The 24,049-nt window shown below is 42.1% G+C and overlaps 2 protein-coding genes across 4 annotated transcripts; both read right to left on the bottom strand.

Moving 5' to 3' along the window:
- Window positions 1-1,231: 1,231 nt before the first annotated feature.
- LOC102197955 (cohesin subunit SA-2) lies at window positions 1,232-16,228 on the bottom strand. Its single transcript, XM_005733774.2, has 32 exons — window positions 15,683-16,228; window positions 15,244-15,339; window positions 15,063-15,150; window positions 14,293-14,457; window positions 13,997-14,093; window positions 13,833-13,909; window positions 13,670-13,741; window positions 11,371-11,575; window positions 11,134-11,285; window positions 10,970-11,043; window positions 10,744-10,867; window positions 10,564-10,662; window positions 10,217-10,296; window positions 10,022-10,129; window positions 9,823-9,943; window positions 9,578-9,695; window positions 9,279-9,382; window positions 9,090-9,182; window positions 8,886-8,972; window positions 7,876-8,076; window positions 7,614-7,690; window positions 7,438-7,525; window positions 7,270-7,350; window positions 5,953-6,045; window positions 5,684-5,858; window positions 3,705-3,841; window positions 2,751-2,852; window positions 2,511-2,662; window positions 2,292-2,420; window positions 2,017-2,207; window positions 1,856-1,931; window positions 1,232-1,775 (listed from the first exon to the last, which is right to left on the bottom strand). Exons 2-32 carry the CDS (start codon window positions 15,291-15,293, stop codon window positions 1,634-1,636), a joined length of 3,558 nt encoding a protein of 1,185 aa, XP_005733831.1. The 5' UTR covers window positions 15,294-15,339; window positions 15,683-16,228; the 3' UTR covers window positions 1,232-1,633.
- A 2,998-nt stretch (window positions 16,229-19,226) lies between these two features.
- On the bottom strand, window positions 19,227-23,554 carry LOC102197480 (uncharacterized). Of its 3 annotated transcripts, none has more exons than XM_005733772.1 (8): window positions 23,122-23,554; window positions 22,715-22,839; window positions 21,691-21,751; window positions 21,534-21,601; window positions 21,288-21,390; window positions 19,992-20,110; window positions 19,730-19,875; window positions 19,227-19,639 (listed from the first exon to the last, which is right to left on the bottom strand). In XM_005733772.1, exons 1-8 carry the CDS (start codon window positions 23,180-23,182, stop codon window positions 19,531-19,533), a joined length of 792 nt encoding a protein of 263 aa, XP_005733829.1. In that variant the 5' UTR covers window positions 23,183-23,554; the 3' UTR covers window positions 19,227-19,530. The 3 variants fall into 3 exon arrangements, with proteins under 3 accessions (XP_005733829.1, XP_005733830.1, XP_013766493.1); XM_005733773.1 differs by having other exon boundaries at window positions 22,721-22,839; XM_013911039.1 differs by having other exon boundaries at window positions 22,715-23,160.
- Between the last annotated feature and the right edge of the window lie 495 nt (window positions 23,555-24,049).

Below are 24,049 nucleotides of genomic sequence, written 5' to 3'. Positions count from 1 at the left end.
GGAACCATTTTCAAATGTTTTGTGTTTCTTTAAATTAATAATAAAGCCTTGGTTAATGGAAGACTAAAGAAAACAGAGTGTGCAGTTTAATGTGGTGCGTGATGTAAAGAAATGCTTTTTGTTACGTTCAGTGTTGTACTTTATATGAAGGAAACATTTTTCCAGTCATCTGTTGTCCAGTTTGGGGGAGGTTGTGCAAATCATAGCTAGTTTTAGCTGACAGGAGTGGTCTTCTGCTGCTGTTCACAGATGCTTTTCTGCATACCTTGATTATAACAAGTTATTTGCGTTACTGTTGCCTTCCTATTCAAAGCAGTGTGGTCATTCTCTTCTGACCTCCGATATCAACAAGGAAGTTTCGCCCAGAGAACTGTGACTCACTGGATATTTCATCTTTTTAAGACCATCTGTAAACCATAGAGACCAGCTAATACTGGCACCAGCCTGTCTGGCACCAACAACCACGCCACACTCAAAGTCACTTAAATCCTTCCCATTCTTATACCCAATTTGAACTTCAGCAGGTTATCTTGTCCAGGTCCTGCACACACCGAATTGCTGATTTGGAAATTTGAATTAACGTGCGGTGAAAAAGATGTAGCTAACACAGTGGCTGGTAAGTGTATCTGTACCAGCTGAAAATTATCTATATCACATTTCAAGTGTTTGCGCTGTTTGTTAGTGATAAGAGAATATCATTTACTAGATTAACCAATGTTTCTGTGCACAACAATACATAAATGTACAGCTGTTTCAAAAAGTAACAAAGTGCTTGTTAACTTATTCCAAGTATAGAATATATTATTAACTTGAAGGCAATATTTTTTTAATTTACATTAATTGATATTAAATACATAAGTAGCAGGTATCAAAATAAAAACTACAATTCTTAACTGACCCTGTGTCCAATAGGAAAACTAAAAGAGAAAGTATTTAGTGTCATTTTTAAAAATCAAGTATTTTTTACAGTAAAGCTGTATGTTTAAAAATAATAATAATAATAATAATCTATGCACATACTGATACAAATGGTCCTCAAATTAAAGTGGTCTGTAAATCATAACACCAGATTAATCCTGGTGTTGGTCATTATTTTTCCATTAAAAGGCCAAAACCAACAATTTGTACTTCTGGTCCCTGAATCAGCCAGTTTGTATCACTCCACTCAAATCTCATGTACAGTTTCAGAAAATGTTCCATCTTTTTTTAAATTATCCCAAATTGGATTATCTTTTTTTTTTTTTTGTAAGACAACCTCAGTTGTTTACTATAGCGCTATATAAATAAATTTTACTTACTTACTTACTTACTTAAACATCTGGGAAGTCCAGTGTTGGGGAAACTTTACTGAAACAGCAGTTTGTTGGTAATAATATAAGGAACTATTTTCAGCTGTGGATTAAAACACATTTGTTGTGGTTTTGGTCTTTGCATGGCAGAATATTGCCACCTTTATCCTTTCTGATCACATCCTTCTGAAAACATGACATGCTGCATGATCACTGTACAAAAAAACCCCACCAGTTTCTATCCACACACAGAGGACACTGGTAACAAGGTGCATCATAAGTAAAACATCTGTTGAGGTCTCGTCATGCAGACGGCAGCACCGATTCTCCCGACCTCCTCACACTCAGAGCTCAACCTCCACGGTACCATCACCATCATCTGGCTCCTTGGTGACACAGATTACAGATCCCTCAGCGTGCAGTCTTTTGGGTGGAGGATCCAGAGGGACAGAAAATGGATCTGTATCAGCTGCTTTCTCCTGATGGCTGATGAGAGAGGTCAGGTTACAGTGATTCATGTGAGACCTGCTTCGTAGCTGGTTTGAAAACACTTCACTTGGGCTCACCTTGGGCTGCAGCTCGGTTTGCGCACCTTGCTGACTTTGGACTCACCAGGGCTAAACAGACTGGGGGACTTTCTTCCTGAAAATAAAAAAGGATACACACCTGAAGCAGCTGGTGATGGTGAGGAAATCACTCTGTGCTTGACTGAACTCTGCTCTCCTACCTTCCCATTTTTGTTTGGAGAAGGGCAAGCGATTGGGCAGGTTGGCCTTCCTGTCCGAGCTTACGTAGGATATGGCGTCCTCCCCCTCGGCTACAGCCAACAGGGATGCGCGATAGTAGATGAGAGGCTGCCAGCACTCCTCCCTGAGGTCAATAATGTGCTCAGCAGTGTGTTTTTGAAGGTAGGAGAACCTGCACAGACATGAGCAGCCTTCAGAGGTTTTTGTTTTTCTTTAAAAACCATTTAAACTCCTGCTTGTTGCTTTCAGCACTCACACTGCTTTCTTGTCTGGTCTGAGCAGTTTGCTGGAGAACTCGCTGAGGATAGTCAGGTAGGAGAGGTACAGTGGTGTAGATGAGTCTGGAGTCTGAGTAAAGTCTTGGAAGACAAACTCGATGCCGTTCCTAAACATGTATACACACAGACTTTAGGAACAAAAAGGAAAAATATCAGCAAAAAGTAACACAAAAAGAGAAATTAGGTCACGTGCCAACCTGTGGACCAGGACGACACACTCACGAAACTTGACAAGGTCCCCAAAGGTGAGGGCGAATCGCCTGGCTAGCTCTTTAATGCTGGTGAAAGTCTGGACTCCTGGGTGAGGCCTGCCGCCGCTCTCTTGCTCCTGCTTAAGGCGCACAAACAGCTAGGAGGTGCACACGACAGCACATCAGTATCTCGCTGCCTTCTAGTGACAGTTTGGGGCTGAAGTTTATATTTTTCAGTGACAATACCTGCTGCAAACAGAGCACCAGTGTGCGAGCACTCTCTATTTTATCCATCTGCCTGGTGCGATACACAGTCTCCTTGATGATGTCTCCAAAGTCATTGTAATACTGCGGACAAAGAGGGAGACGATGACACTTGACGTTTAATCCAAAGATCTTTAGTGAAGCAACAGCAGCAGCATTAAAGCGCTACATTTGATTAAGGCAACCCAAACATCCCTCCATAAATAAAAATGGTTTTTAAGTGCACCTTTATGTCCTGATTCAAGTACCCAACCATATTCATCTTTTGTAAGTCACAAAACCACATGAAGCTAGATGGTTAAAATAGTATTTTGGGGATTTATTGATCATGCATTAGGAACACAAACTGAGGCTGAGTTGAATATCTTAGCACAAAAACAGAGGGAACAGCCTTGGTGTGGTTCAAAGGCAATAAAATCCACCCAGCAGCACCCTTAAAAGTCTCTGTTTAACATGTTATATCATGTTAGTTCAATACCCACAACGATTTGTGTTTTTTTCTAGTTATGTGCTAAACTACTTCTTGGATAAGTTAGTAGAAAATCTTCTTACAAAGTCTAGACTGTATATAAAAGATGGATGCCACCCATTGGTTTGTGGATCATCACTGTTTTGATGGATCAAAGTTAAAAAAATTTGGCTAGCACCAATTTCTTTTTTTCCAACCAAATTTGCCCAAGAGGATAAAGCAAGGGAGTTATTGCCTAATGCTGCCACTGGCTAGTTAGCTTTGTCAGCAGATGATTCCCTGTGATATTAAATGAAATGCTTATTTTGGCTAATATGAAACAGGCTTAACACAAAACTAACTGAAGAAACTGAAAAGGTCCTTTAGAGGGTTTTAAACCCAAACCCATCTGGCTGCTGAACAAGGCCAAACAAACCACAGATATTCCCCATAATGCCACACTACTCATTTGAGGAGTTCACCTTTACCTTCATGTAGTACATGAAGACCTCTGCTGCCATGCTCATCTCCAGCACTCCGTGTATTATCAGTTTGCAGTAGGCTGCGAGCACATTTCTCCATTTGTGAAGGTCCTCCAGTTTCTCCACTTGAGAGTTTTCACTGACTGAGAGCCCAAAAGCAGGCAGGGCGTGCGATCGGTCGCGAAGTGGTGGAACGCCAAAGAGTGATTAATGATGAGAAGTCATATAAGAGAAAGAAAAGAACAAAGCAGACACAGGAAAGAGTGTTTTAGTTGGTTTCAGGACAATGGCTTTAGCAGGTGGATATCAAAGATAACATAACGCTGGAGTTATGGTTGTGACACCATGTGGCTTCAATCTTTCACAAGGCTAATAAAATAGGCTCGGAGGTGAGCCAGAGTTAATGGAATTTTCTCACGGAAAGAGATTGCCCTGATTTTATGATTTAACTCAGTGCCCTTGCCCTCCGAGTGATCTCTGATCCAGCAGCTAATAGAAAACACTGTCTATAGAACAAAATCGTTACCAGGCAAATCCAATAAAACAATAGCTTTTTATTACATGTTCAAAAACCAATAATCCTGTATCGTATTTGGTTGAACATTTAAGAGATTCCCACCAGGACAGTTATTGACTTCTCTAGACTATCCCCATATTTGGATGCAATATGTCTCTGAAAGCAGACGCTATAGTAAAGATAATAAAATGTTTTAGATATAGTGAGCTGTGGATGAATTCATAAGTTTACTTGCAGGACTTTATAAAAGGGAAGAAAAAACTATGTATTTCCAAGATGTCAATCTTGTTTTTTTCATTTCACAGCAGACATGAGCGTGTCGCCGTCATCCGCTTACAAGCTGCATCGCTTTGCATAACAAAGTCTAACATCCCTTCTTACAAATTAGTCAACCCTGTTTCAGTCTGAGGACATTAACAAGGCTTCTTTTCTAATTGAGGGTCAATTGTCAGGTCAGGTTGGAAATCAGACCCCATTTACAGTCAGCAGGCGGCTCTGCAGCGACTTATTAAGCCAAATGTGTGGCCGTGCATTTAATATCTACATGTTTTTACCACAGCGGGGCCGGCACACTCAATCAGCGGCTCGCTCAGAGCAGCGGCAGAGTGAGAGTGCCATCTACCGCGCAGCGCTGCAATGAGCACGCTTCAGTATTCTGTTCTTTATTCCAAAAACCAGCTGTAGTTACTTTTCTTGCCATAAAAACGAACATTAAATCCTAACTTTGTATTGGTTAGAAGAAAAATGAAAACCAATGCCTTAGACACTTTTTTGGCTTTTTGGGCCCCCCTGCCGCTGGCCCCCTTGTCGTGTTTCAGATATCCATGAGTTGCTGAGCCGTTTCACCAGAGAGTCATTTCCCCTTTAAACTTCTCAGATGGTTTCACTTAACTACATGTTCGAGACCCAAAGAGGTCAAATTATCCATTGCCTTCCATCCGCTGCATCGAAGGATTAAAGAGAAATGAATACAAATTTGGAGCATCAGATTTTTGTTTTCTCCTCTTTCCTGACCCATTAATCCTTTTTTTTACGATCCCCAAAGATTCATGCTGCGAGCCTTCAGAGGAGGCCTGATTAAAAGTAAACTTCGACCAGCTAATGCTGCTCAGGCTTTGATGCATTAGTATTAACAATCCAATCATGCCATAAATAATACTCCATCACCGGGAGAGTACTTAAGCTTATTTTGCTAATGATACTTTTATTCCTCTGCTCGGGTCACAATTTTTAATGCAGGACTTTTTGCTTTCACTTCTCGTACTTCTTCATTCCCCTTCTCTCTTATTTCCTCTCTGCTCACAATCAAACATACACAGAAATCTTAAAGCCTGATTTAAGGTGAGCACAGAGAGAGCCACCCACTGCCTGTGGACTTACATCATTCTGAACAGAGAGGCTAAAACATCCTTTAAAGTGAGGTAAGGATAAGAAAAAATAAAGCCACTTAAACAGGCTGGCGTCTCACCCCTGCTCTGGCTGTCATAGTCTGAGCCGACAAAGATGTGCAGGCACACAAAGGTCAACAGCGCCCTCTGCAGTTTGGGGCTGGGCGTGTAGAGCAGTGGACCGAAAGAGGTGGGATCCCACACGCGTAGCTGGTAGGAGTGAGCCGTCAGGACGTCACACACACCCAGGAAGGCCTGAAATTGGAACAAATGAGAAGACGTTAGAAAGGCCTGAAGAAGAAGAAGAAGAAGAAGAAGAAGGAAGTGTCGAAATGGTTAGCAGGCGTACCTGCTGCCTCACACTGAGGTCACCGTGGGACAGACAGTGATGACTTCTCTCGCAGAAGAGACGCAGCTGGAGCCTCTGGGCTTGCGCCTTCTCCTAAACACAAACAGTGTTGACTGATTAACTGACTGATCATTTCAGCTCTAATTCTTCTGTTTCTGGCTGCTTGTAATAACTTGTAAATGTGATTTTAAACTTCTATTGATTTGCATAATAATACAGTAATAATTAATGAAAACTTCCTAAGGTGTTGTTAAGATGTGAAACTGTCAAATCAAATTAAATTTGTTCCTGTTTTTGTCAAGAAATTAGCATTACTGTTTAAAGGTTCAGGTTCATTTAAAAATGTCATTTTTTGAAAGAACATTTCTAAGAAATAGATTATTACATCTGCGAGATTGCTACTAGACTGCTACAGTGTGTACTGCTCCTTTTATAGCATTAGCATTTTGCCTTATTAGCAGAAGGTAAAACGATCAGCTCACAAGTACATTAGGGCTTGAGAAACTGACACATTACTGCTTCATCACATTTTACTCATAGAAGCCAGGAAGTAGTACACACGGTTGTATAGAAACTTCTTTTTTCAGCAGTTTCCTGCATGGTATAACCTTCAAACCCTCAGAAATGTATTAAACCCACAGAGTTTGATGCTACAGAGTCTCAACAATGCAGATTTTATTATTTTGTGATCAGTAAAACTGTTTCCAGCTGATAAATCAGCCTTTCAAAAGATAATCCTGAATTAGGGAACACAAAACAGCACAGAAACGCAGAAAATGAGCCTCTGTAAGCCTAGGTAGATCCATCAATCTTGTTCCATTTATCCAATTCAGGCTCACAGGGCGATTGGAGCCTATTCCAGCTGTAATAAGATGGGAGGAAGGGTACACCATGGACACAATAACAACCGGTTTTATATTATTTTTATGTTATTTTAGCTTAAACAGTAAAATTGAAATCCTTAATTTACAGGGAAAAGAACCCAAAACCTCTGAACAGTAGTATACTTTTATTTGCAGTTTATCTTCCTTCACTTTTAATACAGCTGTTCTGAGGGGATGTCTTTTGATTTTGAGTGAGAATTTTACTCTGACCCAAGCATCCAGACTCAAAAAAAACAAACAAAAGCAAAAAAGAAACACTATATATGACTTTAAAATAAAACGCGGTCTTTTTAATTATCAAAAATGATTAAAATGTTGGGAACACATAGAGTGTTTTCTGTGTAAGTGCACATACATCGCTGCTAACACCTCATCTCTATATCACTACATTCACACAGGTTAAAGACTGAGCTGTAAAGCGGATGTAGCTCACCCTGCAGGTCAGAGTTTGACTGCTGGTGCTGAGCGACCACATCATGGAAAAGGACAAACACTGCAGTACTTCCAGCAACACCTGCAAACACAGTGAAGTGGAAATACACTGAAGACGTGTGCGCAGTACAAAGACCACATTTGTCTACACAGCAGGCGGGGATGATACCTCAGGTGGAGCTCCTTCCAGGCTGCTCTCTACTGACAGGAGAGGAGACAGCACATCAAACAGACCCCACTGGCTCAGGTCATGGCAACTATGGAAACACGAAGAGAAACAGCCACATAAATCCACATCAGCAGCACCATACTCACGCTTGACTTTAAACGACTGTCAAGTCTTACTTGTTGAAAGCTCTAAGTTTCTTCAGCATGGCTAAAATCTCTCTGATTTTCTCCTCATCAGCAGAGAAACTTTCACCCTGTGTAAGAGAAGTCAGACTTCATGAGAGTTGCTTTCAGTCTCTAACATTTCGAGGATTTCAGGCGTGATGAGTAAAAGTAAAATCAGAATAGAAGTACAAGGTAATCACTCTTTTTTTTCTGGATACATGAATACAAGCCTGACACACAATAATTGCGTCCACATAAATCCAGCAGTACTCACCTTGAGCGATTCCCCCAGCAGTGCTGTCAGCCGGTCCACCCAACGCTGGACCAGAGAGTCTCTAGCAGCTCGGGCGGGGGAGCACCAAGCTGTCTCCTCGCGACAGAGAGAGAGGAACACGCGGGCCCCTCCCTCCAGAACAGCCGGGCCTGAGTGGACGTCTAAAACAGCTTCCAGTTCTGTCAACAGGCTGGACACCGCCTACAGGAGCGACACGACTCACGTTTGAAAACATTTGGTAGCAAAACTCATTTGCAGGCTTTGTGATGTATAGTGAAAGTAAAAAGCTAAGACGATAGCCCAGCTGAGTATTGGAGTAGTGTCATTTCACCATTAAGTTTACCAAACAGAACTAGTAGTAGTATGTTGAGAAATCGTGTGTTGAAAATCCCTCGCTCTGTTAAAAAAACCACTTGAAGGTTATCTTCTATTATGAATCATTTGAAGATATTCTAGTACAGCGGTGCCCAACCTTTTTTGGATCACGGACCGGTTTAATGTCAGACAATATTTTCACGAACCGGCCTTTAAGGTGTCGCAGATAAATACAACAAAGTAAATTAATACGACTAAGACAAAAACGATGGTATTTTGTGAATATAATAATAAATGCAAATTCACTGTGTAATTGTGTAACTTTATTAGCAGCATCCTGACAACACTGAGAGTAACATCCTCCTCTCTGCCACTTAATGCTCTCTGGTTGCTAAGGTAACGTGTAAATATTTCTTTCAAAATAAGACACAACTACAACACGGGAAAAGACCCAGGGAAACCAAGTTAACGACAAAAACCCTGAAAACCATAAATTTCACACCCGACCCTCGACTCTCACGGCCCAGTAGCAAGCGACTCGGCCCAGGGGTTGGGGACCGCTGCTCTAGTCCGTGAATAAAAACACATGGATGGAAATGAGCGGAATAGGCCTCCTTTCAGGATAAGGAAAGCACATTACCACATTCCCATTTCTGTATGATTAAATAGTGTAAACTGAGTGCAGGTGTGCACACCTGTGTGTTTTCAGCGTGCAGACACTCTGGGAGGAAGTACGGAGGAATCCTCATCAGGTAGGCAAGGATGTCACTGCTACTTGAAAACTGCAGAGAGAATAGAGACATTACAATATAACAACCAGAATTCAATAGTGCAGCACAGATGCCTGGATACAGAATCACACTGATTTATATAGCAACAGCTACATGTGGAATAAACACCTTAGACAGCAGCTTTGGAAGCACCGTCAGGAGATGTTCAGTGAGCTTCAAACAGTCATCGTTCTGAATCTTCTTATCTCTGGCACTCATTACCTGGAACACAACAAAATAAACACTTATGTCTTTTAAATGATGAGTTATCAGTGTGCTATCTCACATACAAAGAGAGGACAGAGATCTTCCACTGACCTTCTTCGCTCCACTCCTCCCTGCCAGCACAGGTCCCTCTGAGGCCTGACGCACCGACGCTACCAGGATCTCTACAAGCACTGCTTGTTCAGCAAGGGTGAAACCTACATACGCACACACATACTTAGAAAAGCAGGAGTTCACAGAGGATCTAACATGTTTTTTTGTGGAGGAAACAACTGAAAACCAGAATGAGGAAGATGAAGGTTGTGGATGATTTTAAACGGTCTTTTCAAGCCACAAAAAAATCTTTGGTGAGGGAAAATTATTAGGAACTGACAGCACACACATTTCCCTACCTGGACTGCATGAGGAAGAGTCCTGTAGCAGTGCAGACGTGAAGGAGGGCCAGTCCTTCAGCAAAGCTCCACCGCAGTCCCATAGACTGTCCACCAAGTACACCACGTGGTTGTGCAGCTGAAAGCATAAGCTTTACATGATTCACAACATCACAGATGTAAACTAGGTGATAACACAATAGAGAAGAAAGTCCTTTCTTAGCTCAGACTGGAGCTTCGACTTGAAACAGCCAGTCTGTGTTCACCTCAGATTCCTGGTAGAAGTGCAGCAGAGCCTTCAGTCTGGCAAATGTTTGCTGCTTACACGCTTCGTCTTCATTCGATCCATCCTGAGTATCAGATGCAGGGGCTACAGCATTGAGAAGCCTGACCGAGACAATCTATATCATATGGAAGCACTAATAAACCGCTAAGTTGTTTTTCAAGTGACATAGGAAGACATACCTTGAGAAGAGCAGCTCCCCCGCAGTGGCCGCAAGAGGGCGCTGTGAAGAGTAAACAAACTGGAGGAGGTGTTTGTAGTCTTCTGGAGTGAGCACATCGTCAGATGTCCTGAGGAGTGAGGAAGGAAGTGGATGTGAAGAGGAACAGAATGAAGACATGAGTGAGAAGATTAGATGACAGATCAAACAGACTCACTTGGAGATGAGCACCAGGAGTTTCATGGTCTGCACTGCCACTTCACTGTCCTTATCCAGGGTCATGGAGATGATCCGGTCCTGGAACACAACAGTACAAGAGCATTAAAGCACTTTGTGATGTTTGTTTTAATCAGAGCTATACAAAAAACCCTATCAGTTACTATTACTATTATTATCAGTAGTAGAAGTAGTTGCAGTATTATGAGCAGCGCTTTATTAAAAGTCTTGTCCAGATCTCCAGCTATATTGAGCTCTTAAGGCTCGAACATGACATGACAAGCCAGTGATATTTGAAGGCAGTGTAGGTCATTCAGATTTCACCGGTCCTGATGGAGGCTGGATTACCTTAAAGCGGCTGGTGAACAGGTCTAGTTTAGGCAGGAAGAGGGGATCTCCGTACAGACCCTGCAGAGCTAACACACACTTGAGACGCACATCTGGCACCTGAAAGATAAACAGCAGCCAGGCGGCGTTGTAAAAATCATCCCATGATGATTTTTTTGTTGTTATTTTGCTGCTGGCTACCTTGTCGTGCATCATCCAGCCCATGTATTTGAGGTAACTGTCGCTGAGAAACACAGAACTGTAGAGCTTCATCCACAAACCCAACTCTTCCATACAGACGCAGCGGATCTCTGGAAGCACATCACTGCACGAGCACGCAAACACCCACAAACCCGAGTTGAGTTAAAATAATAATGCAGTATAGATTAAACATTTAAATAACGAAGCATGTCAGAGAAAACTGTACCGGTATCGCTTAAGGAAAACTCCCTTGAAGATGATGTCCATCATGCTCTCGATCTCTGCTCGCTTCTCCTGCAACTAGAGGAGCAACAGGAAGGTTACACAGAAGCCACACCGTCAATAAAAGGAAAAGTCCTTTCAGTTTCGTCCTGCTCATTCTCTGTGTACCTCTGCGATCTTCCTCTGTACTTTCTCCAGCTGCTGTGCGCTCTTCTGCCTCATCGTCTTCGTTTTTTGCACCTCATACAGCTTCTGACTGTTTTCGATGCCAGCGCTCAAGCTGAGAGCCACGCCCACCAGAGAGCTCAGCAGCTTCACCGCTGATTAGAGAAGTCCACATCGAAAGTACGGGTTAGTTTATCCGCAAGTGTGTCTGAATGCTGATTCACGTAGTTTCGCTCTTACCCGCTAGTGTGCAGGTGTGTCTGAACGCTCGCACGCAAGAGTTTGACAGCTCGGTGAGCAGCGAGATGAGGGTGTTCATCAGGTAGCCGTCGAAGATGATGCCGTGCTGACACTGAGCCACCAGCACAGACACAAAGTCGCAAAACTCGGAGTGAAACCAGCGGCCGTACGGTCCAGACTGCACCAGAGGATACTCAACACTGTCCTACAGCGGAGGAGAGAAAGAGACAGCAGGTTTAGCAAGTTTAAGACCTTTAAGTATCCAAAATGTTACTGAAATGCTTTTTTCCAGGTGATTAGTATCATACAGTATATCAGATTCGTACTGAAGGTTTTCATGAACAAGAAAATTAATGCTAATAATTTTGCAACATGTATAGAAAATCATGTAAAAGCTACATTTGTGCAAGGAGTCAAACATTTTTATTGTGCTTTTTTGTCTCTTTTTTGTCTAATTGAGCAGAGCATTAGCTTAGGAAGTCAAGCTCAGCCACAGTCCCGGCAGACCGGCTAATCTCAGTGCCATACAGCCGTACTGCATCACCCCTACTACTACTACAAGACTTTTCATTTTAAACACGGGTATACGCCACTTTTAAGCAAAACCAGTTTGCAGTTGTGCTTAGAAGTTTAAATACACTCATGATTCAAAAACAAGAACTGGGTGCACAAGTTTGAATTTTATCAAATGTATACTTATGCACAAGTGCATAAGTATACACAGAGCCTCAAGTATATACCTACACTTACTAAAATCTTTTAATGAGTGGTGCTGAAGGTTCTACAATCTCTTCAAGCATTTCTAAACAACTGTAGATTCCAAGATCATCACTTCAAACTGTACGTAAGTACTTTGCCAAAGTCTAGAAGAAGACTTAAATTGTGACCCTCAAATGAGAGAAAATTTGTCTGTAAATATGCTTTTGACCCTGTGTATATTCAAGAAAATCCTAAACAAATTCAAATTAGTGCACCCAGTTCTTGTTGTTTAAAGTCATTAAAGATGCATACTGTACTGTAAGTTGAAATAAATCACTAAAGGCCAAATTGCCCTGACATTCATGCTCATGATGAGTGAAAGTAAACCTTTGACCACAACTGTAACCCTGCGCTGCCGCTGTGGTGGAACCGCTCAGTGAATTATATGTGAAAATGAAAGTAACTCAGCCTGACATGTAAACAGTATGTTATTGCAAAACAGGATTCATGCTCAGTCAATCCACCACGTGTGAACAAACGAACAGCAACACTGAACTCAAAACTTCCACATTTTGCAGGTTTATTGTCGGTGTCTGTCTGAATCCCAAGACTTCAACTTCAAAGATTCCTACATTAAAAATAAAAAACAGCATCCTTGTCATTCTGTTTTTCTTTTAATGAACACCAAGAGAAAGCTGTTCTCTCTAAAAAATAACATGTCAACACAGCTTAGGTTTGCAAAGTTCCATCCGAACAAACCACCAGACTAAGTATAAGTGTACCAAAGTGGAGATGTAATGCACAGCACTACATTCGATGAACACCAAACTCAGCATATCAGCACAAACACCTCATAGCAGCTGTCAGCACAGTGGTGGAGGCGTGATGAATTTGGTTTGTCATGCAGCCACAGGAAACAGACGCCTTGCAGTCACTTAGTGGCCTGGAACCGTATACCAAAGTACTCTAGACTCAAATATAACGCCACCTGTCTGCCAGGCTAAAACATAGCTATAGTTGGGTGACGCAGTAGGACAATGATCCCAAGAACCTGTGAAAATCTACAACAGAATGGCTGAAAAAGAAAAGAATCAAAGTGCTGCAGTGGCCCTGTCACTGAGACCTCAATCTGATTAAAATGGCAGATTGAGGTCTCAGTAAGAGAGCTGTCCATTAACGAATACCTGCAACCCTCAATGACCTGAAGCAACACTGTAAAGATGAGCAAGCCAAAATTCCTCCAAAGTGATGTGAGAGACTAATAAAGTCATACATATAACTCTTACTTCAAGTTACTGCAACTAAAGGTGGTTCTACAAGCTACTGAACCATCGGCTTTACTTGACTGATTGATTGACCGTTTTATTTCAAACGTGTGAATGTAGCTGAAATAACAACAAATATATTGGAAACAGAAGAAAAAGCAAAGTAAAAAAACACCAAGATGCCACAAATATGTCTATATACCACACTACTTTGTTTGTCACTTTGTGTTTAAAGCTGATAAAAGAAAATAAAAGTTCATTTACAAAACAATGGAAGAGCAGTAACTGGCCATTGCTGACATGAAGTGCTTAAAGTGCAGTGAGTGGGTACTGACTGTATCCATGGGCCACGTGACTGTGAGGATCCACGGAAAAGCCAGAAACTTCTTATACTGCAGACCAGCAGTCTGAAACACGCAAATACAGTTTCTCTTCCACAACATCCAAAACATGCTTCACATAATAACACGACAGAGCGCCGAGCTGAAATCGTCTTACCTCATCCAGCTCCTCGACCATCTTGCTCATGACTTCGCTGTCCTCTTTGCTCTGACACATCTCCGCTGTGACGACACCTTAAAAAAAAAAAACAGAAAGCACGCTAAAGACAAAGCCCTTTGTTGGTATGCTGCACGTATGTGCGCGCTGGCAGGTCTGCTTGCCTTTGCACCCAGAGCACTGGATGAAGAAGCTGATGAGGTCGAGGAGAGAGGAGTCTCTGTCTGACCCATACGCCTCAATCCAGTCATCTATCACCGCCTGCTCAGGCATCAAAGAAGACCCGGTGAATCATAATATTATTGTACACAATTAAGAATCTTCCATTTCTACACTGAGGATGTGGGATTTTTATAGCCTGTTATAACTGCTCAATAGCCAGGGTGAAATCAGCAGCTCTGACAGATAGCAGAGATTACTTTTTAAATTCAACAAAGCGACACAATGTGTACGAAGTTACCTGCATGGCACTCCTGCCCATGGTGATCACTTCAAACAAGGTGACGGCCTCCACGTGCTTCTGTTTGCCGTGTCCTCTTCCTGCTCTCCTCGTGCCGCTGCAGCTGGCTTTGGGACTTTTGCACTTGACATTCTCGGAGCTCTCGTGTGTTCGCCTCCTTCGTCTCTGCCGGGATTGAAAACGTGACAGGTGAAGAAAATACAGCCGGCTGAAATAATGTGCAACGATTTCCAGTCGAGGTCGAGTGAAAATCAGTCTGAAGGCGCAGACACAAATTTGCCTCCACAGCATTAGAACGCCTACGACTTCTCTTCTCCGGACTACGTATGTAGTGGCTGGTTTGTAGCCACATACACTAAACTCAATTAGGCAGAACACTGATATCCACTTGGGCCACTGTATTCATGTTGTGGGTCAACATGGCGGCTTCCACCAGCTGGTGCAAGGATGGACAAGATTACAAATGAGCTCAGGTTTAGCATTTATGAGACAAAGTTAGGAGATGGTTTGGAGATGTGAAGAGGAGGACTAATGGATATATTGGACAAAGGCTGTAGAATATAGAGCTGCCAGTCAGAAGGAAAAGAGGAAGACCTCACATGTGGGGGGTTGATGTGATAGAAAAGGATGCTAGGGATAGGTGGAGGTGGAAGCAGGGGATCAGATATGACAACCCCTAAAGGGAGCAGCTAGAAGAAGAAGAAGAAAAAGAAGCAGAAGAAGCGTTTTTCTTGTGTAAGCCTGCATGAGCATCAGTGGATAACACATACCACACTCTTTCGCCTGTTCTCATTCCCAGAGTCCTCCTCTGAATGACTGACGGCTTCAGAGGTGTCTGCCTTGGCACAAGAGCTCTTACTGGGAATTCAGAAACAGGAGAACTGGTTAACAGAGGGAAGCTGGGTTATTATAGCAGGCACTGTCAAATAACGACTAACTTTGCTAACTTACTTCTGCTCTGAGGACCTGGATGCAGCTGCAGCTGTGGCCTCTGGTATCATGATCCCCTCAGACGTTCACGCAGGGCTCAGCTGTGTGACTCTGCATCTGCAAACACAGTACCCGACAGTCTGTGGTACCAAAACTAAGCAATGCATTGGAGGGTGGGGGCAGAGGCTTGCGTTTAACTGATTTTCTGCGTGCCCCCTCCGCTGGGAGGAGCTACCGCGGTGCTTTAAAGGGTAAGTTAAAGACACTTGGGCATAGTGGCCGCTTTGGCCCCCATGAAAGTTGAACAGAGCACTTTCTTTTACTAAATCAAAAAATATAAGTAATAATTTACAGCTAGCCTAATTAGCAGTGCCTCGGCTTGCAGAATATAACAAGCACGGATTAAAACTAAAAGGTAAGACAAAGACTCAAAGGTCGCTGCTAAACTTTTCAAACTTACCCTCTTCGCATAAACGCATACGCCTCGATGTTTGTCAGTGTATGCCTTTGAATTGGAAGCTTGTCAGACTCATTTAATTCAAGTATTTCCACTGATATCCTCCGTCTTTAGCCCCAGCTCTCACAGTCAAGTTGACAGACAGCCTAACAGGTCGTGATTGGCTAACGAGCCCGAATAGAATGATGCGATTGGCTGGCGGGAAACGTCAGTGTGAATTGAGTCCCTCCTCCGGCGGCGGTGACAGAAGGCTTGCTGTACGGAGCGGTTTTCGTCAGGCCACAGCGCTGTAAACATCTGTAAGAAGAGCCTCGTCGACGTATGAACTGTTAGCGAGTGAATAACTGGAAGATTGTGCCTTTTTGTGCTACCACAAAAATAATGCAGCACATTTAGCTATCTCGCTGGTCCTGCTGTGATTTTTAATGCAATGTATCCTGCACACCTCGGTCCCAAAAGCGCTTCCCGTGTAATTTAATTAAGCACAGTAGCAGCTGTCAATTCAGAAGGGAGATGTCATGGCATTTCCTGATTTTAACTATTTGAATGAGCTGACCAGCAGGGGGAGCTATTCACTCATCTTATGTGAGCAGCTTAGCCCGCAGGCAAAGATTTAAGGACGGGAAGGATTTGAGAAGCAATATTATAAATGCAGCAAAGAATAGAAAGGCCTCTCAGAACCCCTGCATCACCTACAGCTGGAGTATCAAACATAAGGCCTGAAGGCCAGAAACACTGCGGTTTCCTCATGACAAAGATATTACACCAAATAATTAATAATCAAATAGCACAAATGTTGCTGGGTTTTTTCACTATCTACTACAGAAATGGGGGGGAAATGAGTTTCTGTCAATTAACAAAAACCTTATGTTTTATGACAGTCTGGCATGACACATTTACTTCTTACAATTTAAAGTTTTGGTGACAGATTTCTTTCCTTTAGTACATCAACATTTCTTTGTCACGTTGAAAAACTGTATGTATTGTTGAAACTACACTTTCTTTTTCTTATATTAAGATATCTCAGAGGTTAAATGTGTACTTAGATTTCCTTACTTCTGATAGAAATGTGAGTTTTCATTGGTGTGGCCCATTTAGCGTGGGCTGTATTTGCTTGACATCTCTCACCTACAGACTGTAGCGCACCCCTGCCTCTCTTTCTCTCTCTCCCTCCCAGTAAGAGATACCTGCTTATATACACGTGACATTAGTCAACAGATGGGGAGAATAAAAGCTGCTGCAGCTAAATGCTGAAAGCCAGTCTCCACCAGAGACAAAGTCAGTCAAAAACACTCTAAAATATGCACAGTTAACCACTTTTCCATTGTTACAGCTCACGTTTAGTGTAAGTAAACATGTTTCTAATTAGTAAATGTGAAATACTGGTTTGAAAGTCTGAGCTCACGCTCTATCTCATTCTCAATTTAAAAGATGTAGACTGATTGTTCTGTATGTGCTCTGACTGGTGTATTCCTGGTGAGTTTTTAATGGGGCACCTTTGGCATTTGTGTATTTTGACAACTTCTTTCTGTTAGTCCCAAGTATTTTATACTTGTAATATGAGTAACTGTTGTCCAAACATAGTGGATAGATGCCAGACTGAGGGGAAGTCACCAGAACCAGAATGTAAGTAGCTACTTCAGCTCACGATCTATGACAATTTACAGGTCATTTCCTGTACAAAACAAAAAATGTGACCTTGACCATGATCTTAAACACAATTTGGTTGAAGAACCTTTAGGTCAAGAGTGCCAAATATAAGGCCTGGGGGCCAGAATCGGCCTGGCACGACTCCAATCCGGCCCAAGGGACGGATTTGGAAAATGTGAAGCAGTGCATAAAGATTTTTTTTGTAAATTGACGAAAACTGTTTGAGTTTCATACCTTTTTGTCCAAATTTAAACATTTATCTCGCAGTTTCGCTGGTCCAGCCCACTTAAGATCAAAATGAGCTCCCAACGAACAATGAACAAAGCATTCAGTGGACCTGTACACATGATTATGTCTTAGCACAAAAGCTGAGGTGTAACCAATAACATTATAAGCATGACAACTCTCTCCGCCGCAGATCTGATGACACATAGTAGCTAGAAAGCATAGGTGTAATTAATAAAATTAATTATTGATGGATGCAGTCGTCCCACATTCACATTCCTGGCATCATCGACAGAAGTGAAACAGATGCAAGATTAATGTGAATATAACGCGACCTCTTCACTTGTTTTTGAACTTGAAGTTCTGACATTGTGTAAAATGTAACTCAAAAGCAAAATGCAATAATTTAAAGCCTGCATGTAACTGAAGATAGTTTTATGTTATTGTTTGATGCTGGTTTTTTGTTTTTGTTTTTAAAGCTTTTCATACAGCAACACTTTGTGTTTGGGTACTCGAGAGAGCAGATGCTGTGGTTTTGAAAGCCAAATGTCCTCCCACTCTTGCTTGAGATAGGATTTCATCTGCTCGCTAGTTCGGGACCTCTTTTAATGGAGTCATGCTCTTTTTACAGCAGCTCATGTTACTTTCCTGTTGCCAATTTACCTAATTAGTTGGGGTTATGTGGCCTGATATTCAAAACAATAACAATCCTCAGGGTGCACCAATGACTGAAGTGAAATGAGGGTTTTGAAGGTTTTTCCGTCTTTTTCATTTTCATGCTGTTAATAAAAACTGAAATCACACGCTCATCCAACGTGAATCATAATGTGGCTCAGTGTGTGTGTGTGTGTGTGTGTGTGTGTGTGTGTGTGTGTGTGTGTGTGTGTGTGTGTGTGGCCTCCACATGTCTGCATACACTCCCAACAATGTCTGGGTATGCTTCTACTGAGACAGACAATATTGTTCTCGTGGACCTCACAGACCTTCAGGGCATCAGTGAGCTCCTGGACTGTCTGTTGGCAGCATTGGATGCACTGACACATAACATATCAGAGGTTCTCAATTGGATTCAAGTCTGGGGAACACAAGGACCTGTCACTGACATCTGTGTCTTCATCATCTGTGAAGTTTTTACATATTTTGGTGTTGGTGAATACATGGAGAGCATGTGGTCCCAGATATTGAATGACCCACTGCCAAATCTGTTATGCTGGATGATGTAAGCAATGTAACATTCACCACCATGTGCTCTGTGGGAACTTGCTCCCATGTATGAAGAGAGTGGTGATGCCCCTCTACTGCCCGCCTATCTCTCCTCATACCAGGAGAGATGGTCTCCTAATAGGACATATTATGTGATGGCCCATGTCCTGGTATGTGGCCCATGAGTTCAAGGTAGCGTCTCATGCTATTTTTGTTACCTTTGCCTTTTTTTCAGGAATTTTTGTTACTTTAGGGTCATTTTGCATGTGTAGTCTAACGCTACTTTGTAGTCACTGTAGATGTGTGGTTGTGTGGTTTGACTTTGTGGTTATTTTGAGTCAAATTGTATCAATTTGTGGTTTTGTGTTACCTGGTGTCCCTTTATAGCTGTTTTTTGACTCTGACACTCATTCATCAATGAGTTTATCAGCCACAAAGAGCAAACATGTCATACAACTTGCGTTCATTGCATTCAGTTTTATTATTCTGCTTTAGGTTTAAAAAATGTAACATTAGTGCAAGATGGGATTCAATAAGCTTACATTCAGCTCCAACCAACCGATTCAGCACAGGGACTAACAAGGGCCGCACTCCAAAAGACGATGTACAAAAAACCTATGTGGTTCTAAACAGGTGGGCTATTCAACCCCACTATTATTCTGTAGAATCGTATTGTGTAGCACCTTTTAATGGTCGTAACATAATCAGTTGCTTTTGAAGCGGGAGAGCCCTGGAGAAGGATTCATAGATACAGAGGCGTTCCTCAGCGTGAGTCAGGACAGGAACTGAGACACGAAGGTCACGGCTTGGTGAACATCATCTGTCAGCTCGTCTGGCAGTAACAGCACCATCGATGTTAAGCTTTGAGTTATTTCTAATATCCTGCACAGAGAACAGAACATGTTTGCCATCAGATTCTTGCTGAATTAATCATCACCTCATTCACAGCTAATTATTTCAATGTAAACCCACCAGTTGATATAATGAACAGCCAGCTGAGGCTCATGCCTTGAGCCTTCCTCTACCACCAGAGACTGTTTCATCTGTTTGAAGTTGGCCTCAATATCCTTCTTTATTTCTGAGAAGACCTGAATTCCCCTGAAAGAGCTGAGGACTTGCTGTAAAACAGAGACATTAAATAGCACAAAGCAAATTTTTGTGGAATGAAACAAAATGCACACATTTTGCAAAAGGCACAGCTAAACAGAGGATGGTTATAGTTCATCACTCTTACATATATAACTGAGAGCTGGTGGGCAATGTACTTATGACTTCCAAGGTGCCTGATATCCTCTTCTAGCTGTTGACTCAGCACAAGGAGCTGGTTCAGTTTGGCAATGTGGAAGTAGTATTCTGCAACAGAAGTATCAAGGCAGCAGAACTTAAGAGTCAAAAACTGCAATAAAAGGAAAAGTCCTACAAAGAAACTCTCACATGCTTGTTTTTTTGTTTTATAGACATTGTTAGTTAAGAAGCATCCACGTAGTGGTGCAACGGATCACGGTTGATCCGTAATCCGAACCGATCCCACTCCACGGTTCGGTACGCACGTGATCTGAAGATTCGAAAAAGAAGAAAAAAAAGTATGTGTATGTGCGTGGTGGGCCTGTCAAGTGATAGTTATGGCCCGCGCTAGCGGTCCAAGTGGAGGAGCAGAGGAGTTTGCGGTATTTAAGCAGCCCTTTGCTGCCCAGTCCGACCGGGCTAAAGCTATTACAAAAGCTATTGGGGTGTTTAGCTGCAGACTTGAGGCCATATTCCGTTGTGCAAAACAAGGGGTTTAACAAGGGGCAATGATATCCCGTTGCGTGTTCACTTTAGTGGCAAGATCGTTCCAAGCATGTATGAGCAGGAAAAGATTTAAGTTATGGCTGAACTGTCCCAGGCATCTTCTGTTGCCCTAACTACTACAAATGGGTGGACTTCCAGGGCAACGGAAAGCTACGTGACCGTGACAGCTCATTATATCACAGCGGTGTGCGATATAATTAGCGGTATGTGTTAATGTAGGGTCTACCTTACAATATAAATCGCCTTGAGGCGACTGTTGTTGTGATTTGGCTCTTTATAAATAAAATTGAATTGAACTGAATTGAGATACAAAGCCCTATACTGCCCTATATTGTATCTTTTTTTTTTTTAATTATTGCTTGGAATGAGTCTTGAGTTGAATGTTTTTAACAGGCAAAAATAATTCAATAAGTAAATGTAAAATTTTTGTCTTTTTTCTTTTTTTGCTGATCCGAAAATTGATCCGATCTGTGACTTGAAACCGTGATCCGATCCGAACTGTGAGATTTTTGATCCGTTGCACCACTAGTGGTCAAGTCTCTGTTCACAGAGACTTGACCATGACCACAAGGAAAGGAAAGTAACAAGGGGATGGTCTTTTCTCAATATACTGTCAGTCTACAAACACATTAAAGATGCCTTATGCTCAAAGATTTAACAATAAATTAATAATGTTACTGTCAACATACAGGAAAAGTTACGTGTTTGTGTGTATGAATTGGAAACACGTTCCTCTCACCATCCATTGGTGGCCTTTCCAGCATGTCAACAGGACTACCTTGAATAAGGAACACCTCAACTCGAGGAAACATTGCTGACAGTCCCACCATGTCCAGGTAGTCCTGAGGAAACACATGCACCACTTGATCCTTGATATTGACAGTTACAACTCACTGTTTTAGGGGTTGGGGGCGGATAATATGTGAAGTGCTCAGTTGTTTCTAATGTTACTGTTTCATTAGGACAGAACGGTTTAAGGTCATACCTCTAACTGTGGCATAGGCTTTGGTAGATGTTCAAGGCACTGCAGCATCTGGTCAAGAATCTCAGATCCTTTAAGCCATAAACAAAATATATATATATATACAGAATATCAGAAAATATCCAAGACATCTTTTGTTCTTAGATTTCATCACACATACCTTGAGCCTGGAATGTGTCTGACTCCTCTGGACTACACCCGTGTCCTAACTGCTCCTGGAACTGTGACAGAGTAACAGTGATTAAACATCAAAGCAGTACAGACTGAACAATGTTACACCATAATTACTATTTCCTGGTGTTATTTATTGTGTTATAAACATCATCATTAACATAATAAACATCGTAATTATACATTGTTATTTAGTTTTAAGCTCGAGAAAAGCTGCTGGAAAGAAATGACGATGATGGAAAAAAATCCATGTGCACGTCCCAAATTAGGTCACAATATGTGTATGGGCATTAATTTGCTCATTAGGTCCTGTCCAGTGCACTTCCTGTTCTCTTAATACAATGATCTAAGGTCTGTGTGTGACAGTACAGAGTAATTAACCAGCTACCCACCCAAAGCTAATTGACTGATTTATTAGGTGTGTAGGAACATTAGCTGTGCATCCAAAATGACTGTTTATTTGCTGTAGACTATGGGGATCCAAGAGCACCATCATAAAAAAAAAACCAACAACAACTTGTGAAGTGAAAATTAAGTGAAGTTTTAAAGTACTGCAGTTTCTGTGTCACCAGCATAGGAGCACTTTTGCAAACTGACTCTATCTTGACAAATCAACCAGATTTTTAAGATTATGCCACAGTGGTCTCACCTAAAAATCCTAAAAAATGTATTTGGTGACACAGAAAAAGTAGTATCACAAACCTTTACTTACAGTTTGGGAACTGCTGCTTGTAATTTTTTTCAAAATATATTCTGGGATCCCTGACCTCCTCAAGTCCTTACCACATACCAACATGTATAAGTTATATTTTTTCCCATTTAGATTAATTGATGACACATTTACTTTTGTGTTTAATGATGTGTGTGTTTTATTTTATTATTTCATTTTGGCACTTTTGGCCCTCCATATTCTCACCAGATTCACATTTGAATAATGAAATGTTTGATGGAACATCTGACTGAAGTTTCACTTGAAAATTGATGAAAACTAACACAAAGTTGAGGAGACATACATCTACCTGCTGCATCTGTGCCCTGATGAGGAGGTCCAGCTGCCCACAAAGACACAGCATCTCCAGGCCCACCTGCTCAGGACTCAGCTGGACAGGCATCAGAGGTCTCTTCACCTGTAACTCCACTGACCACAGAGCAGTCACATCACTCCATGACATTTCTCACATTTGCCGGAAAAAATAATCTCTTAACAGAAGCACACGGGTGCACCATTGCAGACTATAAATCAGTGCGCACATGCTGTCTATTCTACAGGTCCAAGGAAGGATGGTTGATGAGGACTGAAGGGGAGTGGTCAGTGGGCTGTAAGGAGTCGGAGCCTGCAGGGCGCACTCCCCCGAAGTGAACTTGAAACGCCTCAAAACGCTGCATGAACCCGACTAAAAAGCGTGATGCTGGGACTTACCTTTAAATGCTTCATGGTAACCGCAGGGCTGACAGAGCGGCTCCGATATCCTCACTGCCATGGCTCGGACCGGCTGTGTTATATCACTCCTATTCTCCTGATTCGGTCCCGCTAATTAAAGCCATATGAAGACAATGAACGCAATGACAACTTGCTAGAGTGGGACTAGATAATAACAGATCAGATCTGTCGGTTTATTTTATTGCATTTGGTCGGAAGTCTCTTTCGCAGGTGGTGCGTTCGAGTGTCAAACGTTCAGGTGAAACACTGTTTCTTCATCCTTGATTCGCCGCTTCCTCTTAGATGACGATGCCCCCACGCAACTGCGCACTGATCAATAGAGCCTCGTTCATGCAGCCGCTGAAAGGTTGATGCAACGACGGTAACAATAAAAAGCCCGCGCCCCTTTTGCAACAACGGCGGCGCAGTCACAGCCCGTGATTTGCGGCAGTGAACGCCCCTCAAGCGGCACGCGCGCAGAGGACCAGCCTTTCACAATGATGTCATGCTTTAGGGATGAGGAGCACAGCATCACTTTAGTGAGGATGCAGGCAGAAAACAGGGTTTTTTTCCCCTGGGAAACAAACCTCCTTTCACGACCTGGATTGAGTATTTGTGTTATTTATATCCACAATCAATGTTCAGAAGAGGTTATTGCACACTAAAAAAATCTATATAATTATTGTATTTTTGCAAGTGATAAATGATGTTAAAAAAAAAACACTTCCTAAAACCTGAGGAGTCCAACAGACCATAAACTGATAATAATCAGTTCATAAATCCCATAACAATGTAACTAATCTTAAAAACATAATGAGATTGCGGAATAATTTTGGAAAATAAAGGACTGAAAACAAAACCGCAACATGGTGGAGCAGTGGTTAGTCCTGCTGCCTCACAGTGAGAACATCAGGGGTTTAAATCCTCT

Source organism: Pundamilia nyererei, unplaced genomic scaffold, assembly GCF_000239375.1.
Source record: "Pundamilia nyererei isolate P.nyererei 1_Seehausen unplaced genomic scaffold, PunNye1.0 scaffold00055, whole genome shotgun sequence".
NCBI classification, from domain to species: domain Eukaryota; kingdom Metazoa; phylum Chordata; class Actinopteri; order Cichliformes; family Cichlidae; genus Pundamilia; species Pundamilia nyererei.
This window is presented reverse-complemented; position numbering and strand designations above follow the sequence as displayed.

What these genes read in the sequence shown, in the direction of transcription:
- LOC102197480 (XM_005733772.1), bottom strand. Translation starts at nt 23,182, where the DNA reads ATGGCAGTGAGGATATCGGAGCCGCTCTGTCAGCCCTGCGGTTACCAT. An exon ending in AGCCTATGCCACAGTTAGAG is followed by an intron (nt 21,391 to 21,533) that starts GTATGACCTTAA and finishes GTGTTTCCTCAG; the next exon opens with GACTACCTGGACATGGTGGG. An exon ending in GCTGTTCATTATATCAACTG is followed by an intron (nt 19,640 to 19,729) that starts GTGGGTTTACAT and finishes TTCTCTGTGCAG; the next exon opens with GATATTAGAAATAACTCAAA.
- LOC102197955 (XM_005733774.2), bottom strand. Translation starts at nt 15,293, where the DNA reads ATGATACCAGAGGCCACAGCTGCAGCTGCATCCAGGTCCTCAGAGCAG. An exon ending in TCACGTGGCCCATGGATACA is followed by an intron (nt 11,576 to 13,669) that starts GTCAGTACCCAC and finishes CCTCCGCTGTAG; the next exon opens with GACAGTGTTGAGTATCCTCT. An exon ending in GGAGGAGTGGAGCGAAGAAG is followed by an intron (nt 9,183 to 9,278) that starts GTCAGTGGAAGA and finishes GTTGTGTTCCAG; the next exon opens with GTAATGAGTGCCAGAGATAA.